This window comes from Octopus bimaculoides, chromosome 3 (assembly GCF_046866305.1).
Source record: "Octopus bimaculoides isolate indiv1 chromosome 3, ASM4686630v1, whole genome shotgun sequence".
NCBI lineage: Eukaryota > Metazoa > Mollusca > Cephalopoda > Octopoda > Octopodidae > Octopus > Octopus bimaculoides.
The window spans coordinates 134,236,757-134,259,243 of record NC_142930.1 but is presented as its reverse complement, the minus strand read 5'-3'; the positions used below and the strand labels follow the sequence as shown (position 1 = coordinate 134,259,243).

The 22,487-nt window shown below is 36.6% G+C and overlaps 1 protein-coding gene across 1 annotated transcript in view; it reads left to right on the top strand.

The window, feature by feature from the left end:
* The window catches only part of LOC106877396 (MAM and LDL-receptor class A domain-containing protein 1-like), a 144,733-nt gene that overhangs the window by 72,142 nt on the left and 50,104 nt on the right, over window positions 1-22,487 (top strand). Inside the window, exons 13-18 of the mRNA XM_089349700.1 lie at window positions 926-1,318; window positions 3,577-3,747; window positions 5,478-5,614; window positions 8,295-8,499; window positions 15,252-15,362; window positions 17,612-17,941. Coding sequence (XP_089205826.1) covers window positions 926-1,318; window positions 3,577-3,747; window positions 5,478-5,614; window positions 8,295-8,499; window positions 15,252-15,362; window positions 17,612-17,941 — 1,347 coding nt within the window. The remainder of the gene's footprint in view (window positions 1-925; window positions 1,319-3,576; window positions 3,748-5,477; window positions 5,615-8,294; window positions 8,500-15,251; window positions 15,363-17,611; window positions 17,942-22,487) is intronic.

Genomic DNA, 22,487 nt, shown 5'->3' with positions numbered 1-22,487 from the left:
TATAAATGTACGTATGTGTGTGTTTGTGTGGGTGTGAGAGAGAGAGAGAGTGAATGAAAAGGATGTGTGTGTTTAATATTCGAAGAATCCAGTAATTCATATTTGGTGAGTTCAGGGTTCACACCACAGATCATCCGACAGTATTTAAAAAGTCATAAGAAATGCGTTCTTTTGATTATATAAGAAAACCAAAGTTGTAGTTTTGTATCGATGTAAGAAAAACAAATTGCTAGCTTTTATTTGTGCTTGCTTTAGTATCCTTTTTTTAATGATCTTCTTATTACCTTTATGATCCCTTTTCTCTTCGCTTGAAATTCTATTTTATATGAAAAATTTCACATGCTTTCCAAGGTAAGTTGGTTTATTTGTTGACTCAAATCATTGTTACAGATGGACTCGCATCTTATCTTTACCAGCTCAACGATGAAGTGGGCTTGGAAAGTGTTCCTTGTTTAGTCAAGCAAATTGGATTAAACAGTGTCATGTGCCTTGCTAAAGAAAACAACACAATGGCTGTGATATGAACTGAACACTTAACTTTGATATTATCAACAATCCAGTACGTTAACTTCTCAGCCATTTTGTTCCTGCGCATGTATATAATTCTTCCGCTAAATCTTTTATCACCTTCTGTATGAAAATTTGACTTCCAACAGTGATTAAATCCATCTTTCATCTATTCTGATGGTTTGCCTTTTGTACCACATTTAAGATTTCATTATTTGCAAAGAGGTAAAATGGTAGACCACTAACCAAATGTCCTAGAGTACTTAGTTTTCTCCATTCACAATAAAAAACTGAAAATGCGAACTGGATTCATATGTTTCCTGAGTTTTCATTGATCTAATTGCTCACTGTTCTAATATTTTCACTTTTGTCCGCACATAAATTTAAATACATTTTCTTTATTTTCTTTATTTTACAGATACAAATAGCTACTTATACATTTATTCAAGAACAAATAGTGAAGACAATAAATTTCAGTTCTTCTCCCCGCATGCATCTGTGACCAAAGGTACAAGTGTTAGCTTCAGATACAAAATGACAAAAAAAGCGAAAGAGTTTGCACTATTTGCGCGTTATTCTTCATCGAATGAAACCAGTTTAACCAAACCAACCAAATCAATCACGTCAAATTCAGCAGAGAAACTTTGGTTTTCAAATGGCAATGGACTTACAGAATTCACAACTGCTTGTGTAGATTTGCCATCCTCAAATAATTTATCACTGTTGTTTGAGGTGACAGCAAAGGCAAATTCATACTATGACTCACTGGTTTACCTGGATAACATTACCGTCAGTAATGAAACCTGTAAATGTAAGATTCAAGTTATATTTACTCCAAATTTATATAATATTTTTATTTGTAAGATATTTATCATATTTACATTTGTAGGGAAGTTTTTCTCGCTTCAGTTATTTCAATCTTAAGAGGTTAACTTCTAATATAGATGCCACTTATTTTACGTAAGTGGCATCTATATTAGGCACTAACCTCTTAAGATTGAAAAATAATGTTTTCTGCAGTTAGTCAAGCAAATTGAAACAAAATGGTACCCTGGTTGAGATAAGGCTACATTTTATATCCAAATAATGATGTAAAAATTGCCAGATATTATTTTCGTATATTTCAATTATTCCACAGATATTTCTAATGTTATGAATAGATTTACGATATACGCTTTCAGTTACTTTTTTTGTATTTGCACTACATTAGTAAGAAGAAAATTGATGGAATATTGTAGTAACATTACAGTGTTATATTCTATTAATTTCTTCTATCTCTACCTATTTTCAATCAACAAAATGTAATTTGACCAGTGTAAGCTGTGTTATCGTTAGTAAGTATCTAACTTTGATTGTAATCTATTAATGTCGTCTTCATGACATTAATTAGCAAATGAGCAAAGAAGTTTGCTTATATACTCAAACCGATCAATGGAATTAACATTCTTGTTTTTGCGTTTAACCACAATATTGCAATATCTGCGTTTACTCTATCGCTATAACTACTTACTTGACATCAATATTTGTCTACGTTACAGTGCTATTACTGCTTATAGATGCAAGTTTTTCCGGCTTTGTTTTATCTATATGGACAAAATCATTTGAAATTAAAATGCCTTTACGAAGGGAACAAGCTATAATATGTGAATTATTAGGTTCATAAATCCTAGGTCATTTATCACTACTCAATGATACAACATGGATGTTCGACATTTGTAATGGCAACTTATCTAAACAATGTTCTTTAGAACACTAAGTTCTAAAGTAGAGATACAGATTTAATGTTGAGAAATTTTTTTACAATAATTTCACAAGTCTTCCTTAGAAAAATTAGTATATGGACATAACATCAGTTAGTGAAAATGGGAATTCCTGCTGTCTGATCAATGTAGCTACCTGCTCATTGAATTTTACTTTAAGTTGTTGAACATTCTTCAGACAGCTGGGATTTGCCACTGTCGTCAGACAGACAGTCTCAATATGATACGTTGTGATGATGTGGGCACTCAGATTACGTGTGCCATGTATTACACACGTTTCCATTTACTAATTTCACTTACATAACTTGAAGTAACTCAAAATTTTGAAGAGACTTGCTCTAAATGCTAATAAAGTGGGATTGACTCCAGAATTTTGTGCTTGAGAAATATACTTCTGAGTCATTGAGCCATGTACTCATATACTCATATAAAAGAGCCAGTTATGTCCAATCAAAGAGTCCATCATTTGAGTCCTAACGTTAGATCGTATAACTCTCAAACAAGTAAAATTTACATATGAATACGAGTATTAAGCATTATCTCACGTAATCATTCATATTAGTTACCAAAATCTTAATAATATTTGATATGATGAAAAATTACTGAAGAAATGAAATAGGAACTCTATTCATTAGGAAATATTTTTTCTAACGATTCTATATTATTTTAAGCAAAGAAAAGGAATGAAAGTTTCTAAATGGAATAAGAAATATATAAAATTTTACAAATAGAATATTTCAAGTAAAATGTAGACTTTTCAGATCTATGCAAATGGGATTTTGGCAGTGTATGACATTCATATTAGTCAATATATTCTTGAAAATATAGATGTTCTTTGCAATTGTTAATTTTTAGTCTTACATATTTGATGAGGATAGTTTTTTTTTATACAGCAGTTAATATTATTTATTACGTTAAATGTTTTAACACTAACTTTATCTGTGTACGTCTTCAATAGAAGACGTAACAGATATTGTCATATTTTGCTTAAGAATCCATGATTTTAGTAAACTTTATGATTTTACTATTTAACCATTTTGTCTTGCAAAACTACTAATATTTTGATCATAAGGCAGAGAACTTGCAGAATCTTTTGCAAGCCGAGTAAAATGCTTAGCGGTATTTTGTCCGTTTTTACTTTCTGAGTTCAAAATCTGCCAAGGTCGATTTTGACTTTCAGCTCTTCGTAGTTGATAAAATAAGTATCTGTTGAGTATTGTGGTCGATGTATTTGACTTAACCCCTCCTCCAAAATTGCTGGCATTGTACTAAATTTCGAAATCAATATTTTGATAATTTCTTTCAACAGTTGGTATTACGCATCATTTCTGTGAATTTAAAGAACCACATTTTTGTGATTATAACGTGGAATGTCCAGAGAATAGTGAATATACATGGCAACGAGGATCTTACAAGGATGTGTCTTATTATCGATCTCATTTCTTACCCTATCCGGAAAACTTCTCATATTCCGATTCAGGTAAATTACTTACAATCATGATTTTATATTCCATAAACTATTATCTAACTAATGTTTAGGTGAATATTAAGTGTTCCATTGTCTACAACGCTGATGAACTTGTAAAGAAAATTGTATGTTGTACATTTCCTCTCTAATGTCACCTCTCTTCTCTGAGAAACAGCTTGGGATAACTAGAATTTAATCCTACTGAAATTTGGATGTGAACCTGGATGAGGTTGATAATAGAAATATTTGGGATTGATTAAATATACCTTGTATAAAATTGGACTTGTATCTATAGAAGATATTATAATCGTAAAGTGTGTGGCTTAAGAAGCCCATTTTCTGATATTTATGTAATATAATTACAAACTTACCAGATTTTCCCCTGTGGTTTGTTTCAAACTCACCAATACAAGAAATTTCGCTTAATAAAGCGTTACAGGTTGATGATCGGCGATGGCTAGTTACATATTTCGCTGGAGTCATTATACCTTACATTTTTTAACTGGCAGTGATCAATACATATTCGGATGGCAAATGTAGCGAGTGGGGAAAATCACTATTTTTTAGTGTATAGTAATAATTTCCAATAATGTGCATCCAGACAGACTACGAATTCAAAGTGGTTTTTACTTTTAAGTTAGGGTTAGATTAGAAAAATATATTTTACACCAAGGGTTATTAACATTATCCATTATTCTACAATTCAGTTTTTATATACTTGACAGTGATCTAATTTGTAAGAATATTAACAGATTAAAAATGAAACAAATTGAAAGCCAAAAGAATGAAAACGTAATATAAAATGGAACTATTCCAAAATATTTCAAATCAAAGCACTATATTGGCTGCAATAAATGGTAAATTTTGGTAAAAACAAGCAACACCTTACTCTAGACAAAAATGGAATATATTCGATTCTGAGCAAAATCTGCTATCTTCTCTAAAGATCAAGTAAAATGTTTCTCAAAACGCATAACAGAAACGCAAATTTTATAGATTAAGTATCACCTCTCTGACATCAGGGTGAACTGCACATTTGCTGAATATTTCCTTGATATGAGTTCACAGGAGAATAACTATTTTGCCATAAATATGTATTCATAGCCAATAGGATTGGTGAACCAAACCAAAAGTCTTTTTTCGGATTTCAGGTGGAAAGTTCTCAAATCTTCTATGTGTGTAGGTGTGTGTGTGGGGGGGGTGTAAATAGTATGATAAAATTTATTTAACAATTGGAAAATCTATTATCACAAAAATTGTTTCGCAACTTAAAACATGCAGAGATAACTTATTTTATTATGTTTTATAATAAGTAATATTAATTACATCTCTGAATTAAAATATCTTCGAAATCAATACAGATATTAACCTAGTACATCGGGTTAGAGAAAATCTCTATATGCAAATACATAATATGCAAATTTAGATATTTTGCTAAATTCAAGAACTGTAGAGTAGTAGTAGTAGTAGTAGTAGTAGTAGTAGTAGTAGTAGTAGTAGTAGTAGCAGTAGTAGTAGTTGTTGTTGTTGTTATTACTGTTGCCGTTGCCGCTACTGGTGTAACTGTGATGTTCCGTGTAGCAATATTTATTTTGCCTATACAGATCGTCATATTTAGAATAGCTGGAAGAAGAAATAATGTAATTCCCTTCCTGTAACATCCCCTTTGGTAATAAAAGAACTTAGATTAGATGTTGTTTTTGTTTTCTTTTTTTATTTATATAAACTTTTTATTCTTTCAGATTATTATATGTATACACAATCTTCAAAGGGCCAACCTGGACACACGTCAAAACTTGTATTTTCAAATATCCGAGCTCCTGCAGGCAAAAGTCTCTACTTTACATATTATATCACAAAAAACAATGGAAAACTTCAGGTATAGTCAAATTTTTTCTCTTCTAATTATAAACATATTTACGCTTTCATCAAAAGCCCTATCATACATCTCCACATACAACCCCCTTAACAATAATGCCTTCGACACCATCTCTCAAAACGTTTCCCTGCTAAAAACGGACCACAGAATGAACTTAATCCTCCAAGCACACACCATCATAAAAAGCAACATATAGCCCAAAGCCTAAATCTATGCAAAGTCTGCTAACACATGCCCGAATACGCTCAACAACAACACTGAAGCCGTCAGTAAAAAAATGTGGAAGACCCAACTGTGGGATATGCGTCGATTTAATTGAGGGATCAGAATTCTCCTTCAAACAGGCACAACGATTCACAGTGAAAATCAGCTTCACATGTGCTTCGGAGAACCTGGTATATGCACTAACCTGCTCTGTGTGTCAAGAGCAATACATAGGCCAAACAAAAAACAGTCTACGTCAAAGAATGGCTCTGCACAGATCCCAGATCCAAATTTAAAAAAAAAAAACAGAAAAATAGCATTCAGCCAACACATCGACATTTGCGCCAATAACGAAAATCCAAGCTTCAGAATTTGTTCCCTCTATCAATTCAGGGACGATACAACCTGTAGCCAACGAATTAGTAGAGTCTCTCTTTATTACAAAATACAGACCACTTTTGAATACATCTACAACAAATGACATATCCACCACGACCTTAGAATAACACACACGTAAATATCAAAAATGATACATTCAAAAGAGCTACCCAAGAATTCATTAAAAACAGTCCCAATCACTGCTGTAATCCACAACGAGCCACTTTTATGTCACTTGATCAGTTAACATCCTACTACTACCCTACCGTCCTGCATTCTCTTATTGTTCTTTCTCTTCTTCTCTGTTTCCTTTTTCTTTTTCGCCAACTCCTTCCTTACTTTACTACTACTGCTGTTTAGAATAATACCTATGCAAATATTATAAACAATACCTTCAAAAGAAATATCTCAAGAATTCAATCACTCCTACCATCCACAAGTCACTTTCATGGCACTTGACCATTTAACAACCTACTACTATCATAGCACTCCCGCATTTTCTTCTTCTTCTTCCTCTTCTTCTTCTTCTTCTCTGCTAAGAATTCACAACGACCTCGTACCCACAAAAGTAAGCCAGAGAGACAGAGACAGGCAGAAACAAGGAAAATACCTCTTGTATTTGAATACAATGCAAATATTCTTTTAAAATACTTTTCATTTAATTTCTCTAAAATTTAATTGTTTTCCATACTTTCAATTGAAAAAGTCTCAATAACTGAAACAAGTACTGAAATGTTTTTTTTATAAAATTATTTTATCATTTTCTACCTTGACTTTTTTTCCATATATATCAACTACTCGTGTATTCCTTTTCAACCTTCTACCTATATACATACATATACATATATATGTATATATACATACATATATATATATATATATATATATATATATATATATATATATATATATATATATATATACTGATATGGATGAGTGATGAAACGTCGCAACCAGCCAGAAAAGCAGTAGCACATGTGCATTCAATGGCGTTATTATAAAAGTTCAAGTTAATCAAATCTTGTTGTGGTAACTTTCAGAATTTTGGATATGTCGTTTAAAGCATTGAAGTAGTTGCATTAATGAAGCTATCCTGATTTAGCCTGCCAAAGTTGCACTCAAATTAAATTTGTAAGCTTAAATATAAGTAAAAGAGACTTCGGTCTGAATCGCAATGTTGCCAATAGATCCACAATAGAATTTGCATTCAGCATTTCAAACTAACGAAGTATTCATCAATTTTGTCGTGCTGCAGTAGTGTATACTATTGTGGTATAATTAGAGAATTAGAGAAATAAAGCTGTTGTGTGGAAGTAGAACACCCCTATTTGGTTGGGTCCTAATGGACTGTGCCACAATGTAAATGGAGATGCGCAGAGAGTGTGGGGAGAGAGTTAGGAGAGCTGTGTAAAGCCGAGAGTTGCGTATTGTCGAGTGTAATTACAAGTATTGTGTATCTTGAGTGGAACGATTTGCGAGGACGTTATTTATCATCCCGTTATATCGTATGTCAAAAGTGCGATACAATAGTAGCGTCGACGATTCAGACAATATCGCTATTGATACAACAGAGGCGACGAGGATTCGGACCATATCGCCACTGATACAACAGTGGCGTCAAGGTTTCGAAGAGTTCCGAGGATTCGAACAATATTGAAACTGAAACTAGTACCGAAATGGAAGAGTTACTGAAAGCAGTCGTAAAACAACAAGAGTAGCAGCAGCAACTACAGAATTTAACAGAGTTGTTACTGCAGTCGAGAAGTACGGCAGAATCATTTTCAGCAGTCGGTGTTGCAAACTCTGTCGAAAAATTTCAGTACAAACCGGATGAAGGAACTACCTTTACCGCGTATTACAGACGATACGAGGACATACTCTGAGAGGAATGCATGGGATGGTGTAGTGAAAGAAAAGTAAGGTTCCTTTTGCAAAACCATGCTATATATATGTATGTATGTATGTATGTATGTATGTATGTATGTGTGTGTGTGTGTGTGTGTGTGTGTGTGTGTGTATGTGTGTGTGTGTGTGTGTGTGTGTGTGTGCGTACGTGCGCGAATGTGTCTAAACTGTATATGCAATAATGTATTTTCAGCTTCAATCAGAGGATTCGCATGGAAATAACATAGAGTTGTTTGAAGAATCTGGTGAAATTGAGAGCAGAAACTGGAATTTTGCTTGTGTTAATGTACCCAACTACAGCAGAAAGTATACTTATCAATTTATTGCTACACATGGGTTTGGATTTAATGGCCATATTGCCCTGCTTGATGTTGGTTTCAAAGACGAATATTGTCAAGGTAAAATTATTTACTTCCCTGTCGCAGTGATCTATCTGTCAAACTTTTTGTCTATCTAGCTACCTAATGACCAATCTATGTACTTACCTATTTATCTTTCACACAATCTATCCGTCTAAACACATGTATATTCACCTATTAATAGCATTGTTTCTCTGCTTTTCTGTTTCACACTGGCGTAAAAATAATTTACTTTTTTTTATTGTTATCCTTTTTGTAACTAACCATAAAGCCACAGATGTTGCTGGGAACTGAGGCAAGCATAGTTACACATCTTTCCCAAATTATATCTTCTGTATTCATTTCGAATATCGAAATTCATTATAATATCAAATTTGGCTCACTATTGCGTTTTGTTCTAGGTTATTCCTTCAAGCAAAACGAAGCAGTGATTTTGTTGGATAAGTCGAACAATGGAGGCCTTTGATTAACTTATTAAGGTCTTTGAATTCTTAATTGTTTTAGATTTACAATAGGTCCAAATTTAGTTCTGTTATAAAATTTTTGTCTTCATATTTTTCGTTCAGATATCAGTCATTTAAGAAATTTGAATTTCAAACATAGCATTAAGCAATACTTACACAACATTCTATAAATTGATAATTGTGTGTGTGTCTGTGTATGTGCTTGTGTGTGTTTGTATGTGTGTGCGTGCGTGTGTAAAATTATTTCTATGTCATATTATATTTACTAGATACAAAATAGACAATGTTCTTTGGTTGTCAAGCAGAAATTAGCAAAACGGATGGAAACAAGTTTTATATTTTATATATTGCAACCATGTTGAAGGTTATGACATATAGACTTAGCCTTATTTGTAAAAAAGTGAATTAAACTCAAGATGACTTCTTCGTTGGTTCAATATGTGGTTGGTATAAAAGTTGGGCTACAGCAAATATTCTGTTCAATATCAAAGATTTGCTTCTCAGTTGTTTAACTTTAACCAGTTGAGTATGTCCCTTAGCGGCTCACGGTATGTGCATGTCTGATCACGAGCAGAAGTAGTGGAGAAGCATAAAAGCCTTGTGTTGAGAGGAATTCTTTGGGGTTTGGATGATTCACCCGGAGAAACATGAGTGAATGAACATCTTTAAACAGCCCTTATTCAGTGACCTTTTTAGCAGAATTGGCTGTTCAACCTGAAGAAAATCTAACTGGGCCGCACCTGCTGTTAACCTTGATATGAGATCCCCATGTCGCGCAGATATGGTTGTGATGCATGTGCCTGGTGTACTCTTATCGGACAGGTAATCATAATGGGTATACTGGACTTCGTATATTTTACCTCAGTGTCATTTTGATTGCATGTACTGCTCTCTCACTCAATAATAATAATAATAATAATAATAATAATAATGCATGTGCCTGGTGTACCCTTATCGGACAGGTAGTCATAATGGGTATACTGGACTTCGTATATTTTACCCCAGTGTCACTTTGATGGCATGCACTGCTCTCTCACTCAATAATAATAATAATAATAATAATAATAATAATAATAATAATAATAATAACAATGTTTTCATTGCCCACTCCAATTCCTTCTGTCCGACTTACAGGTATACACGGAGAGGTACCATCCACTCTTGCCATATTCGCAACTTTCACCCACCTTTCAATAAATTCACTTGAAGAAAGTACTTCCCACTCCAATCTCAATTTCCTTTGCAAGTGAAACTTGAAGAAGTCAATCAGTGCTCTACCAAAGAGCAATGAATCTGTCCTCATGCGTTTCAGCCTTCTACCTCAAACGACCTCTTTTGCCACAGACACGAGGCAAAGAAAAACTGTCTTGCTTGCCTGATTGAGGGAGAGTGGCGGGGAAGTCATCCCTACAGACTCGTCGGACAGATGAATCCGTCCCAAACGTGACTGTAGCTGTTTGACATAGCCCCACAAGTCAGCAATGTCTGGACACTGAATAGGGGCATGCAGAACGAGTTCTTCTCAGAGCGTTCATCTCGGACAAGTCCGTCTGGCAACAAAAACGTGCCTGTAGAGTTTATCTCGAATCGGTAGTGCCCGCGGTAGCATTGTCAGGTCAAAGATATCAGACAATTATCCATGATAGTCCCCGACGGAAAGTCTTTCAGAACAGACTAGCCAATTCTTACTCGTCGGTGCCCAGATTCTCCCCGAGAATGTCGTCACACTTCCTCTCCACTCATCCCCTATGAATTTCTAAAGTGGAACATCCTCCGATTCTATTGCCTGACTGTTAGAGGGCTGTGAGATCGAGCGAGCTTTTGCCTTGTTGCTCGACGTCGGTCTTTTTTTCACCCAGGACTGCAGCTCCGTCAGAAGGATGAGCTGCGGTAAGACGGATCCCACACACAAACGGAGCCTACAAGCGCTCACCATCCAGAAATCGTTGCAAATGGAGTAACCTAAGAACGTGTCTGTTCATTAGGAACCATAGCACACCTAATCCACCATTCAGAAGATGCTGGCAACAAACTGAGCACCTGACCATTGGAACGCATCCTTCCACAAGAATTTAAATAAGAGACGCTCCCAATTAGTCAAGCAGTAACCAAGACAAGGTACGACGGTCAGACAATAAATAATGGAGAGGATGTACGCATTTTCCACCCTTGCCCGACCTTTTACAGAGAACTTCCTCTCTGCCTATTTCTGGGTAAGACTGGTCACAATGTTTGCCACCACATCTCAGTTATTATCAAACTGGAGGTCGGGACCAAACCAGACCCCGAGCAGTTTAACTGGTCCAACTGCTCGATGACGTACGATGACGCCGTCCGATTGTATCATCCTGCCTCTCCAGGAGCCCAACTGCAAACCTACCGATTTGTCGTCGTTGATTTTAGCCTCTGCAACCGACTAATATTCCTTTAGAATGGGGGCGACCGTCTACACTTCGGAGGCGTCCGAGACTGTGATGGTAACGGCGTCCGTGTATGTCGACATTGCCCTTCCCTGTCCCATTTCAAAAGGGATGCCCCTTAGCTGTTCTAACTTTCGCAGTAGTGGCTCGAGTGCAAATACAGAAGAGATGACAGCGGGAAGCGCTGACGGACCGAGCGTGCGACGCCAAACAACTCCGATAGGTGACCATTTACACTGACCACCGAACAGGTGTCTCTGTGCATTGCAGTGATCCATCCTCTAAAAGTGTGTCCGAAACCGCCTGCTTTCAGGACGGATTCCAAGCAGTGATGGCCGACTCTATTGAATTCTTTCAGTTGATCCAAATTGATCAGAGAACCTCCAAAGCCAGCTTTGGTCCCAGCCATCTCTCTGGTGTATCGCATAAGATGGAGGCTATCATGGATAGACCTACTCGAGATTTCGCACATCTGCGTTTCTCCGATCAGGTAACCTACGAAAAGCGCCAGCCTTTTCGCTAACACCTTGGCCAAATCCTCAAACTCTGTGTTTAACAGAGTTATGGGCCGAACATTTCCTAGTAAATCCCCGTGGTCGACGTCTTTCCTCAGCAGTGTCACCACACGCCCTGCTAACAACACTAGGAATTCTCCCGTTCTGTTACCAGTTGGGGTAGACGACTGCTAAGAGGTCGCCAAACAAATCTGGCATGAGTACATAGAATTCATAGGGCGTACCATCCAAACCAGGTGATCAGCAACTTGTGCAATTGCTCATGGACTCCCGAATTTCAGCAGTTATAAGGATGATCCATTGGGAACTCTGTGGAAATCACGGCGTACAAAGTGCAAAGACGTGGTATGGGCAAATCCCAGAAGGAGTCACGAAAATGAGGAATTGCAAAATCTTGTAGGATGCGATGATTCAGTGCAACTACCTGACAAGACATCAGAAGCCGGACACAGTTGTGAATATAAAAGAAAGAACAGGCATGATAATTGATTTAGCATGCTCCGGTGACAACAGGCTCAATGAGAAAAGAGAAAAAATAAACAGCTATGACGATTTGAAGTGGGAAATACGAATGTTGTGGTCAATGACAAGAGTAGACGTGATACCAATAGTATTTGGCACGCAGCATTCAACAAGCAACATGGCTAAAAAATATTGGTGCGAGGGTGAAGGTAGAACACCTACAAAAATTAGCATTGCATGAAGCTTGAAAAGTAAACAAGTGTCACTTTAGTCTGTTGTCTGTTGACAGCTGACAATTTGCATCATACCCAGCAAAATAAGCTGAGAGTTCTCATCGCATGTAGGGGACACTAAAAAAAGAGACTGAAAGCACTATACTGGCAGCGCAAGACCAATCTTTGACCACGAAATGGAGGGTCAACGTTTGGAATGAACAAGTGTCTCCGCTGTGGATAAAGCCATTGCCCATATCACAAACGACATGCCCAAAAGCAATACAAGTTGTAGCGACGTGATCAAGTAGTGTAAGTGCTCCATTGGAAAATTGCAAAAAATGGGGGCTAGAAAGATGCAAGACGTGGTATGAGCACAAAACGCAGAAAGTTATGGATTCGGAGACGAGCAAAATCCTCTGTGATTTCTCAATCCAAACAGACCAGGTGCTAGAGTATAACAGACCGGACCTAATGTTAGTGGACAAGATGCACTACAGGTGCTATATGGTTGATGTTGCATGCCCTTTTGACCGACAAATAGTCAAGAAGGAAGGCGCAAAAATAGATAAATACAACTCTCTTAAGTACGAAATAGTACGGCAATGAAAACTGAAGAAGGTGAAGATAGTGCCAACTGTTTCTGGGTCCTTGGGGACAGTATCAGAAGGCATCAAGAGGAATATCAAGGCAACTGGAATAGAGTGCCCAGTAGAATTGTTACAAAAGTTTGGCCTTCTTGGTATGGCCAGAATAATCAGGAAAGTATTAGATAGCTGGAAAGAGCGGATAGCAGGTAGCAAGCCTGCTACGCATGCAAGACTCAATGAGTTCCAACAAAACCTGTGATAAAAAGAAATAATAATAATAATAATAATAATAAACAATGGTTTCAAATTTTGCCACAATGCAGCAATTTTGGGGGAAGGGACGAGTCGATTACATCGACCCTAGTGCTCAAATGGTACATATTTTATCGACCTCGAAAGAATGAAAAGTACAGTCGACTTCGGCGGAATTTGAACTCAATATAAAGCCGTAAAAAATCCCGCTAAGCATTTTGCTCGGCGTTTTAACGATTCTGCCAGCAGGCCACCTTAACAACAATGATAATCCTTTCTACATTAGGCGCAAGGCCCGAAACTTTGAGACATGTGTCTTACAACCTTAATGATAATATTTTCATTAGTAATCACCGAGGTTTCGCAAAAATTATGAGGATGGCACAGCACGATACACTGTGAGATAGCTTCAAAAAGTAAGTAAAAAGAAGACCAGCAACAGTAGATTCCAAAAATAATTCCTCAAAAGAGGGAAATTAAAATTTCTACTCGTGGAAATATCTAAAAACCTGAACACTAAAGCACGTGCCTTCCCATCTGGTCTTCCCTAAATCAGATATGTGCTCAGAGTGGGATTATTTATTTAGATCATGTCGCTGCACTCATCTACTCTTTAAGAAATTTTCAGGAGGGTAACACCCCCCTCTCTCTCTCTCTCTCTCTCTCTCTCTCTCCCCTTGTTTTCTTTTCAAGGGAAACTTGAAATGCTGATAAAGGTTTGTTCAAAATGGAATATGTTTGACTCTAGCGCTTTCAATCTGGACCACAACTACTTTCGCGAAGGTCACCACAGAAATAAATACTACTTGTCCACCTCGGCCAAAGGAAGGTGCCAGGGCGCTCTCCACAATGTGCTATGTATTAGTTATATCCGTCCTACACCCGACATCAGTTGTTCGACAAAACTCCGCAAATTATCTATATTCGAGCAGTGAACGAGTGCGTACAGAACAGTTTCTTCCTCTGCGTATATCTTGGGGAGGTTTCCATTTTCCAGTAGCACTGCTAGGTAAGGAATTTTGGGAGTTATCCATGGATGTCAGGAAGTCCTCCGGAGCAGACCAGCCAATTGATTTTCGTCAACGTCTAGAGCCTCCCTGAGAACGTCGTCTCACTTTCACATTACAAACCCTCATAAGATGCTATGGTTGAACTTCTACTGACCACACTTCTCAACTCATGGAAGAGTTTGAGCATTAGATGACATCTCAGATGACTACTATGTGTTGGTCTTTATTTGACCCAGTTTGTTCCTTTATCAAGAGACCCGTCCGAAAATTGGCGATCATACCTGTTCACCATCAAAAAATTGCTCAAGATCTCGCAGGCTGCACACATGTCTGTGCATCATCAACCACGGCTTCTCTAGTCCGTCACCCAGCGGATATTGTCAGCAAATTGAGAAGCTGACCAGTGAAACACGTCCCCTAAATAGAAAGTGGAATTTCGCTAATTAGGTTTCACTAAGTTTGGCGCACCGTGGTGACGCGTCAAGGAACGGGTCTTTGTTTATACACGTCGCCCGCTCAGATCACAAAGGCGTGGTCTGTGTAACCGATGAATTTGAATTCTGAACAACCTAGGCCATCCCTATCCACTGGTCCACAGACTACTATATCTAGATACCAATCGCCTGACCGATACGGTTTTCCATTAATTAATAACTTTGACTAACCATTGTTTTAGTCACTACTTTCTTTCAAAGTTAATATTACACAGCGAAAAAAGTACTCACCTCCAATTGGTGCTATTCTTTAACGCTACTTATCGCTGCTTATGTTTATGTGCTATGTAAAATACAAGTTGTATATTATTACTGTTAATATCTTAACATTGCGCTAACGAAGATTGCCTTTTTTTCTCTTTCTCACTAAAGCCAGAAGCATTTCCTGTAACTTCTCAAACCCAATGATATGCCAGTATTACAATTTTATGTACAGTAAATGGGAAAGAGTACAATCAGGAAACGTAAGCGGATCAACAAATGGTAAACAAATATTCTGTATTTTCAATTATATGAAAATTCGTTTCTTTTCGATAAATGTATGTTTATCAGCTGACATATTCCGGATCTTTTCCTTTTGGCTGGCACATAGAAAAAATAATTTGTTGTAACTAAACACTTTCAAATTTCGTATACTTGTAGAATGTGTCATTTAAAACATCATTTACTCTCGGCGTTTTTAAGAAAATTCTTTATTTTCGAAGTTATTTTGTGTTAAATTTGTCGTATTTCGGTAATTTCAACCAATCAATGACGTCTATTGAGGTGAAATCAATTAATTCTCTGGTTTGTCAACAAGACGTTTTGGCGGTGTAAATTTACTTTGTCCCTGTTATTTCTGATATATTTGCATTTGAGATACACGTGTATATAGTTTAATCAATTCAGTTATTAGTTATTTTTTAAATTTCTTCAGTTTATTTTGTTTGTGGAAGTATTTTCGTTTTGTTTTAGCGTTTTCTAAATTGCCTATTTTGGGATCTTTTCCCTTGAATAAAAATACTGCCGTTGTTTGTCAACAACAACTATCGACGGTATATATTTCGTTTGTCACTGTTTTTTATGACATCGTTTGTGCGTTTGTACTGGTTTTAGCTTTAGGGTTTTAGAGTTAGGGTTTTAGGGTTAGGGATAGGGTTTTAGAGTTAGGGTTAGGGTTAGGATTTTAGGGTCAGGTTAGGATTAGGGCTTTAGGGTTAGGGTTTTAAAGTTAGGGTTAGGGTTTTAAAGTTAGGGTTAGGGTTTTAGAGTTAATATTAGGGTTTTAGGATTTGGGTTAGGGTTTTAGAGTTAGGGTTGAGGGTGAGGTTTTAGGGTTAGGGTTAGAGTTGGGATTTTAGGGTTAGAGCTACGGAAAATGGGGAAAATGAAAAAATTAGAGGGGGAGGGGGCAAAAATGTATTTCCGAAAATAGTATCTGAAAAAACCCTAGCCTAACCCTAACCCTAACTCTAAAACCCTATCCCTAATCCTGACCCTAAAACCCTAACCCTAACTCTAAAACCTGAACCCTAACCCTAAAACCCTAAAGCTAAAACCAGTACAAACGTACGAACGATGTCATAAATAACAGTGACAGAGTAAATTTACATCGCCAGAACGTCTTGTTGACAAACCACAGCAGTAATTGTTTTCACCTCAATAGACGTCATTGATTGGTTGAAAGTACCGAACTACGACAACTTTAACACGAAATAACTTCGAAAATAAAGAATTTTCTTAAAAACACCAAGGGTTAATGATGTTTTAAATGACACATTCTACCAGTATACGAAATTTGAAAGTGTTTAGTTACAAAAAATTATTTTTTCTATGTGCCGGCCAAAAGGAAAAGATCCCATATTCCTATAAATTCAACCTTATAAATTCTACATAAAACCGTCAATGTCTTTCGGTAGGTATAAAAGAATTTTAAGACATGTTCAGTTGTTTAATACCTTTACCTAATCTATATCATCATCATTATTATCATACTAGGTAGCCTTGTCATAGTATGCACACAAAAACAAAGGCAGGATTTTGTGAAGGATGTTAGTTTTACTGTTCACTTCTCTATGTTACTTATATCTCCTTAGAAGCAACAAACAGGCATACAGATAAGCGTAACAGAAATGCACCTTTAGAAAAATATGTAGTCAAACATATTTACAAATTTGGTGGCAAGACTTCTTACGCTAAATATTTTCCTCTTACTGTTCTCTTTAGTTATTTTACTAGAAAACTATCTGGGATTCGGATCCGACCTAGTCAGTGAGACATCATTTTAACAATCAGTAGTTTTAGTTGGTATTTATCACACTCAATGTACCGTATCCATAACTTGATTCTCCTACCTATAAATGGATATCACTTAAAGAATAGATAAGGAATAGAATTTTGACTGAGTTGATTCGTCCTCAGTCAACTAGTGAAGATAAGTAGTTTAGTCATTTCTATCTAATCTATATTGTCATACTAGATAGTTTTGTGCTGAAAGCTAAAACATTAAATTCTCAAATGAGCGAATATTCCTAACTGTAAACAGTGACAGTGAATTTAAACTATCCAACGGTTGCCTTATGGGTTGACAATTTCATTTACACAACCATAAAGCTTATTATAATTAGTTGATGAGGTTGAATTTAATGCTTATATATTTTTATGAAGATATTCTTTTATATTATGAGGTGAATTTTGTAACACTAAATATAAATTCCTTACAAAATAAATATATTTTCAAATTTCTTCTCCAGATGTGTACATGCAAGCTTCTCCTAGATACAATACTCATGGTTTGGCATCTCCGACTGAAAACATTACCAATAGTTGTGTGCAAATAAGATACAAGATAATCGGTAGTTGTAACCTGACCATTTATAATGCATTTAGCAAGAAATCACTTTTCAGTGTGGTGAGTCGAGGTACAACCCCATGGCTAATATATCAAGTATATATTGAGAGAAAGATGCCTACCAAATTTATTTTCCTGACACAAAGGATAAACAGTATCTTTTACCAAGCTGTTGGTAGTTCAGTTTCGCTTGATTATATCAACGTCACGAAAAATAAATGTCCAGGTTTAGGTAAGTTTTTAAATCTATTCTGTTTAATCAATTTCTGTTTCTAACTCTAATGCTTTCGTCTTAACTCAGATGTTTTAAACAGATATGTTTAAATAGGAGTAGAAAGAGAAAATATTTGATTTTCAATTGCCATTCAAACACCAAATATAGTCGACCACTATATTAATGTTATACTAACCTTAATATTCTTCTTCCATATGTCTTGGTGGGAAAGTTCACCTTGGTTTTGGTAATATTTGCCATAATTTGCTAAGCTCAGATGACAATGCAGAATATTCATTAGCATATATTCAAGTTTCTAGTAGCTTAGTATCATTTTTACAAACAAATCATTTTAATCTGAAACTTTAACAATTCCAAATAACTTTTGAATATGAGCTCGAAATATAGGCTTTTACATTAATTTCAAGCTTATTCTGATATTAATAATTATTTTTCATAAGTCTCTACAAAAGCAGTAGTTTTGAATTTCGATTCATTAACATGTGGTATTTTATCGTCACAAACCAACTAAATGTGTTAATGAATATTTATTACACCTCTCTGGAGGTCCATGTTTTAATTGTGTTGGGATGAGAGTTACAAGTCCCCTTGCGAGGGGTAGACTGGTCCGAGTAAAGTATAAATAGTAACGATCCGAGTGAGTTCAGAGTTCGGAGTCGAAATTTTTTTTTTTTGTACATTCTGGGTAGCTGAAGGTTAGTTATCGTTTGAAGTCGCTGTTTGAAATTACTGTTATTGGAATCGTTAGTTGTTTTGTGCTGCATTAGCAGCGGTTTCTAGTTATGCTTTCTCTCGATAAAGTCGAGAGATAGCCATGGCAAATTGACCTCTTCGGAGGAGGAACTGATTTGTGCTGTCGGAAGGATGGATAAAGTTCTAAAAACGGAAGTGAAGAAAAAGCGGGTAGACCTCTCAAATATTGAAATATATGAAAAAAATATCAACTAGAGTAGGTGGTGACGTTAAGCTGTCACCACCCCAGAAGATAATGGGCGAAATAGACAGGAAGACTGTAGTTTACAAGGTGTACTCAGTGGAGGAAGGAAAAATTGAACACGTAGAAGCTGTAATTATAGAAAAGGTATTGTGCTCAGTCTGACCAGACATTACGTATCTGGCCAGATGGAATAAATTCGGAACCATCATAATCCATTACAAGACGGAAGACAAAGCAAGAGAGAACGCGACAAACACAATAAAAACAAAGTGGTCCTTCTACCCACTTATATGGGAAGAAGAGGGTATTCCACCGGAAATTGATGTGGCTTGGGTCGTGGCGGCTGTTCTTATGGGAAGTGAGAAAGAAGTAGCCATCCTCCAAGCCACAAAGACAGAAAACTCATTGTGGAAAGAACAAAGAATGGACCTGATTGTACAGGCTGCAGCGGAGACACTCGAAAATCTGGCAGAGACGGTATCAATCGGAGATCTGATGTTGAAAGTGTGGGTGGAGGGCAGGATTCCTAGTTGTTTTAAATGTGGCCAAAAAGGCCACATTAGAACACACTGCCCTTTACAAAAGCAGACAATGGAAATGATGGACGAGAGGCCGGAAAAGAAGCAAGAGGAGAAAAGAGAAAGATAGGAAGAATGGAAAATTACAGAAGGAAAAAGAACAGTGTAATGTGGAACCCCAAACCTTACTCACCCGACCCATACATTTTGAGACCCACCCCACCATACAGACACCGAACCCACCCACCTCCCTCTTATACAATCCAAAAAGAAACGTATTCACAACAAAGTACAAAGAATTCCCCTCCCCGTGAAATGAATTACGTTTGTATACTGACGGACGATGACAATCAGGAGCTAATTCGGAAGTTAACAAGTTGGAAGACGGCAAGATTTGTTCGTACAAAAGGATATCCGAACAAAATAGGGCGGCACATGTGTATGCTGCTTTCAGAAAAAAACAGATGGAGGAGGTGAAAAATACAAAAACATTTTTAAGTTTTGGAAAATAAATACAGACATTAAAAGGATGCCAGACAACATAGGATGTGAGGAACTATTAGAAAAATTTGGTGTTGATGTGATAAAAGGATTCCCAAGGAAGTAAGTGATGTTGCTTGAGGTAGGGCAAGCAGCTCATTTCCAATATAAGTATATATATATATATATATATATATATAAGTATATATATATATATATATATATATATATATATATATATATATATATATATATATATATATATATAAGTATATATATATATATAAGTATATATATATATATAAGTATATATATATATATATATATATATATATATATATATATATATATAAGTATATATATATATATAAGTATATATATATATATATATATATATATATATAAGTATATATATATATATAAGTATATATATATATATATATATAAGTATATATATATATAAGTATATATATATATATATATAAGTATATATATATATATATATATATATATATAAAAGTATATATATATATATATATATATATATATATATATATATATATATATATATATATATATATATATTATATATATATATAAGTATATATATATATATATATAAGTATATATATATATATATATATAAGTATATATATATATAAGTATATATATATATATATATATTTTTTTTTTTTTTTTTTTTTATTTATGTGTTTCAGCCAAGTGGCTGCGGTCATGCTGGTGCACCACCGTGATTTTCACGTTCTTTGCATGGCTCTTCTCCCCCACCTGACATGGTCCAATCAAGAGTTTTGATGGCACATCTGGTGTATAAGAGAATTTGACACAGCTGCCCTAAACTGCGTCTCATTACGAGCCATTGGTTCGTCTAGTATCGTGGAGAGGAAAGCGTCAAGTTTTGTCTTGAAGACCTCCGCATCCATGTCTTGCATGTCTCTCAAATGTTTGGGCAGGGCATTGAAGAGCTGAGGTCCTCTGAAACCGAGGCTGCTGCAGTATCTCGTTCTTATGTGAGATGCAGTGGACGGTACCTTTGGCACCATGCAGTGGCGACCCGTGCGGGCATTCCTGTAGTACTTGATACCAAAGTTTGGCACCAGTCCTTCCAGTATTTTCCATATGTATATTATTACATATCTCTCCCGCCTGCGCTCCAGGGAGTAGAGACCTAGTGCCTTCAGTCGCTCCCTGTAGTTCATCTGTTGGACTGTGGCGATCTTTTTTGTATAGTGCCGCTGAATTGCCTCGAGTTCTGCTGTCCGCTTAACACTGTGTGGTGACCACAACTGAGAGCAATAGTCTAGGCGGCTCAGAACAAATGTCTTCCATAGAATCAACATGACTTTTTGATCCCTTGTACGGAAAGTCCTCAGTATCCACCCCGCCAGTTGTCTGCACCTTGCTGTCAACTTGATAATGTGCATGTGAAATGATGCATCACTACACATGTTGATGCCCAGATCTCTAACTGTTTGTTGTTCTGGGATTGCAGTACCTCCAGGCCCTGTGTATGCCAGTTGGGAGGTACTTGTGGTCTTGTAGCGCAGTACTTGAAATTTTTTTTGCATTGAACTGCATATTATTTTGCTCTGCTCACTCATATATTGCATTTAGGTCATTCTGCAGGCTTACAATATCATCAGGATTCTTTATTGCCTGAGATATCTTTGTGTCATCAGCATAGCTAGTGCCAGTGGCTCTCCGCGTGACCGTGGGCATGTCCAGAAGGGCCACTATGAACAGTAGTGGCCCCAGAACAGTTCCCTGTGGAACACCGCTCAATATTTCTGTTTCCCTAGATAGTTCTCCATTGGCTGCAACTGTCTGACTTCTACCATTCAGGAAGTCATGCAGCCACTCTCCTAATTTACCAGCTATGCCAAGGTTTCGCAGCTTGTGACATATCAAGCCATGATCAACTTTGTCAAAGGCTTTTGCAAAGTCGAGATATATCACATCAACATTTGAATGGTCAAGTAGCTGCTTCAGGACCCAGTCATAATGCTGCAAGAGCTGCGTGAGGCAGCTTTTACCTGGACGGAAACCATGCTGGGTCTCATTCAGCAAGTCATTTTCTTCTAGGAACGCAATCAATCTCCTTCTGACAATTCGTTCCATGACTTTGCTAATATGTGAAGTCAGAGAGATGGGCCTGTAGTTTCCAGCCTCTGCTCTGCTTCCACCTTTATGGATAGGACATATGGTGCCTTCCTTCAGCTTTTTGGGAAGTTTACCATTTGCAAGGAAACTCTGGAAGAGTATCCGGAGTGGTCCTGCTAATTCTTGTTTACACGACTTTAAGAGGACAGCTGGGAAACCATCGGGGCCAGTTGCCGAATTTAAGCTCATTTCATTTATGGCAGCTATCACATCTTCCTCTTCAATGTCGATGTAGGTAATGGATGCAGTCCCCTTCTGCTGAGTGCTATTGTCAAAGAAATCAGCTGGGTTCTTTATCTGCATGTGACTCAGAGGAGAGGTGAAGACACTCTTGAATTGTGTACTGAGCACTTCACTTATCCATGTGGGATCTGCAGTCAGTGAGCCATTAGGCAGGAACAGGGGTCCTATCTTATACTGCACCGTA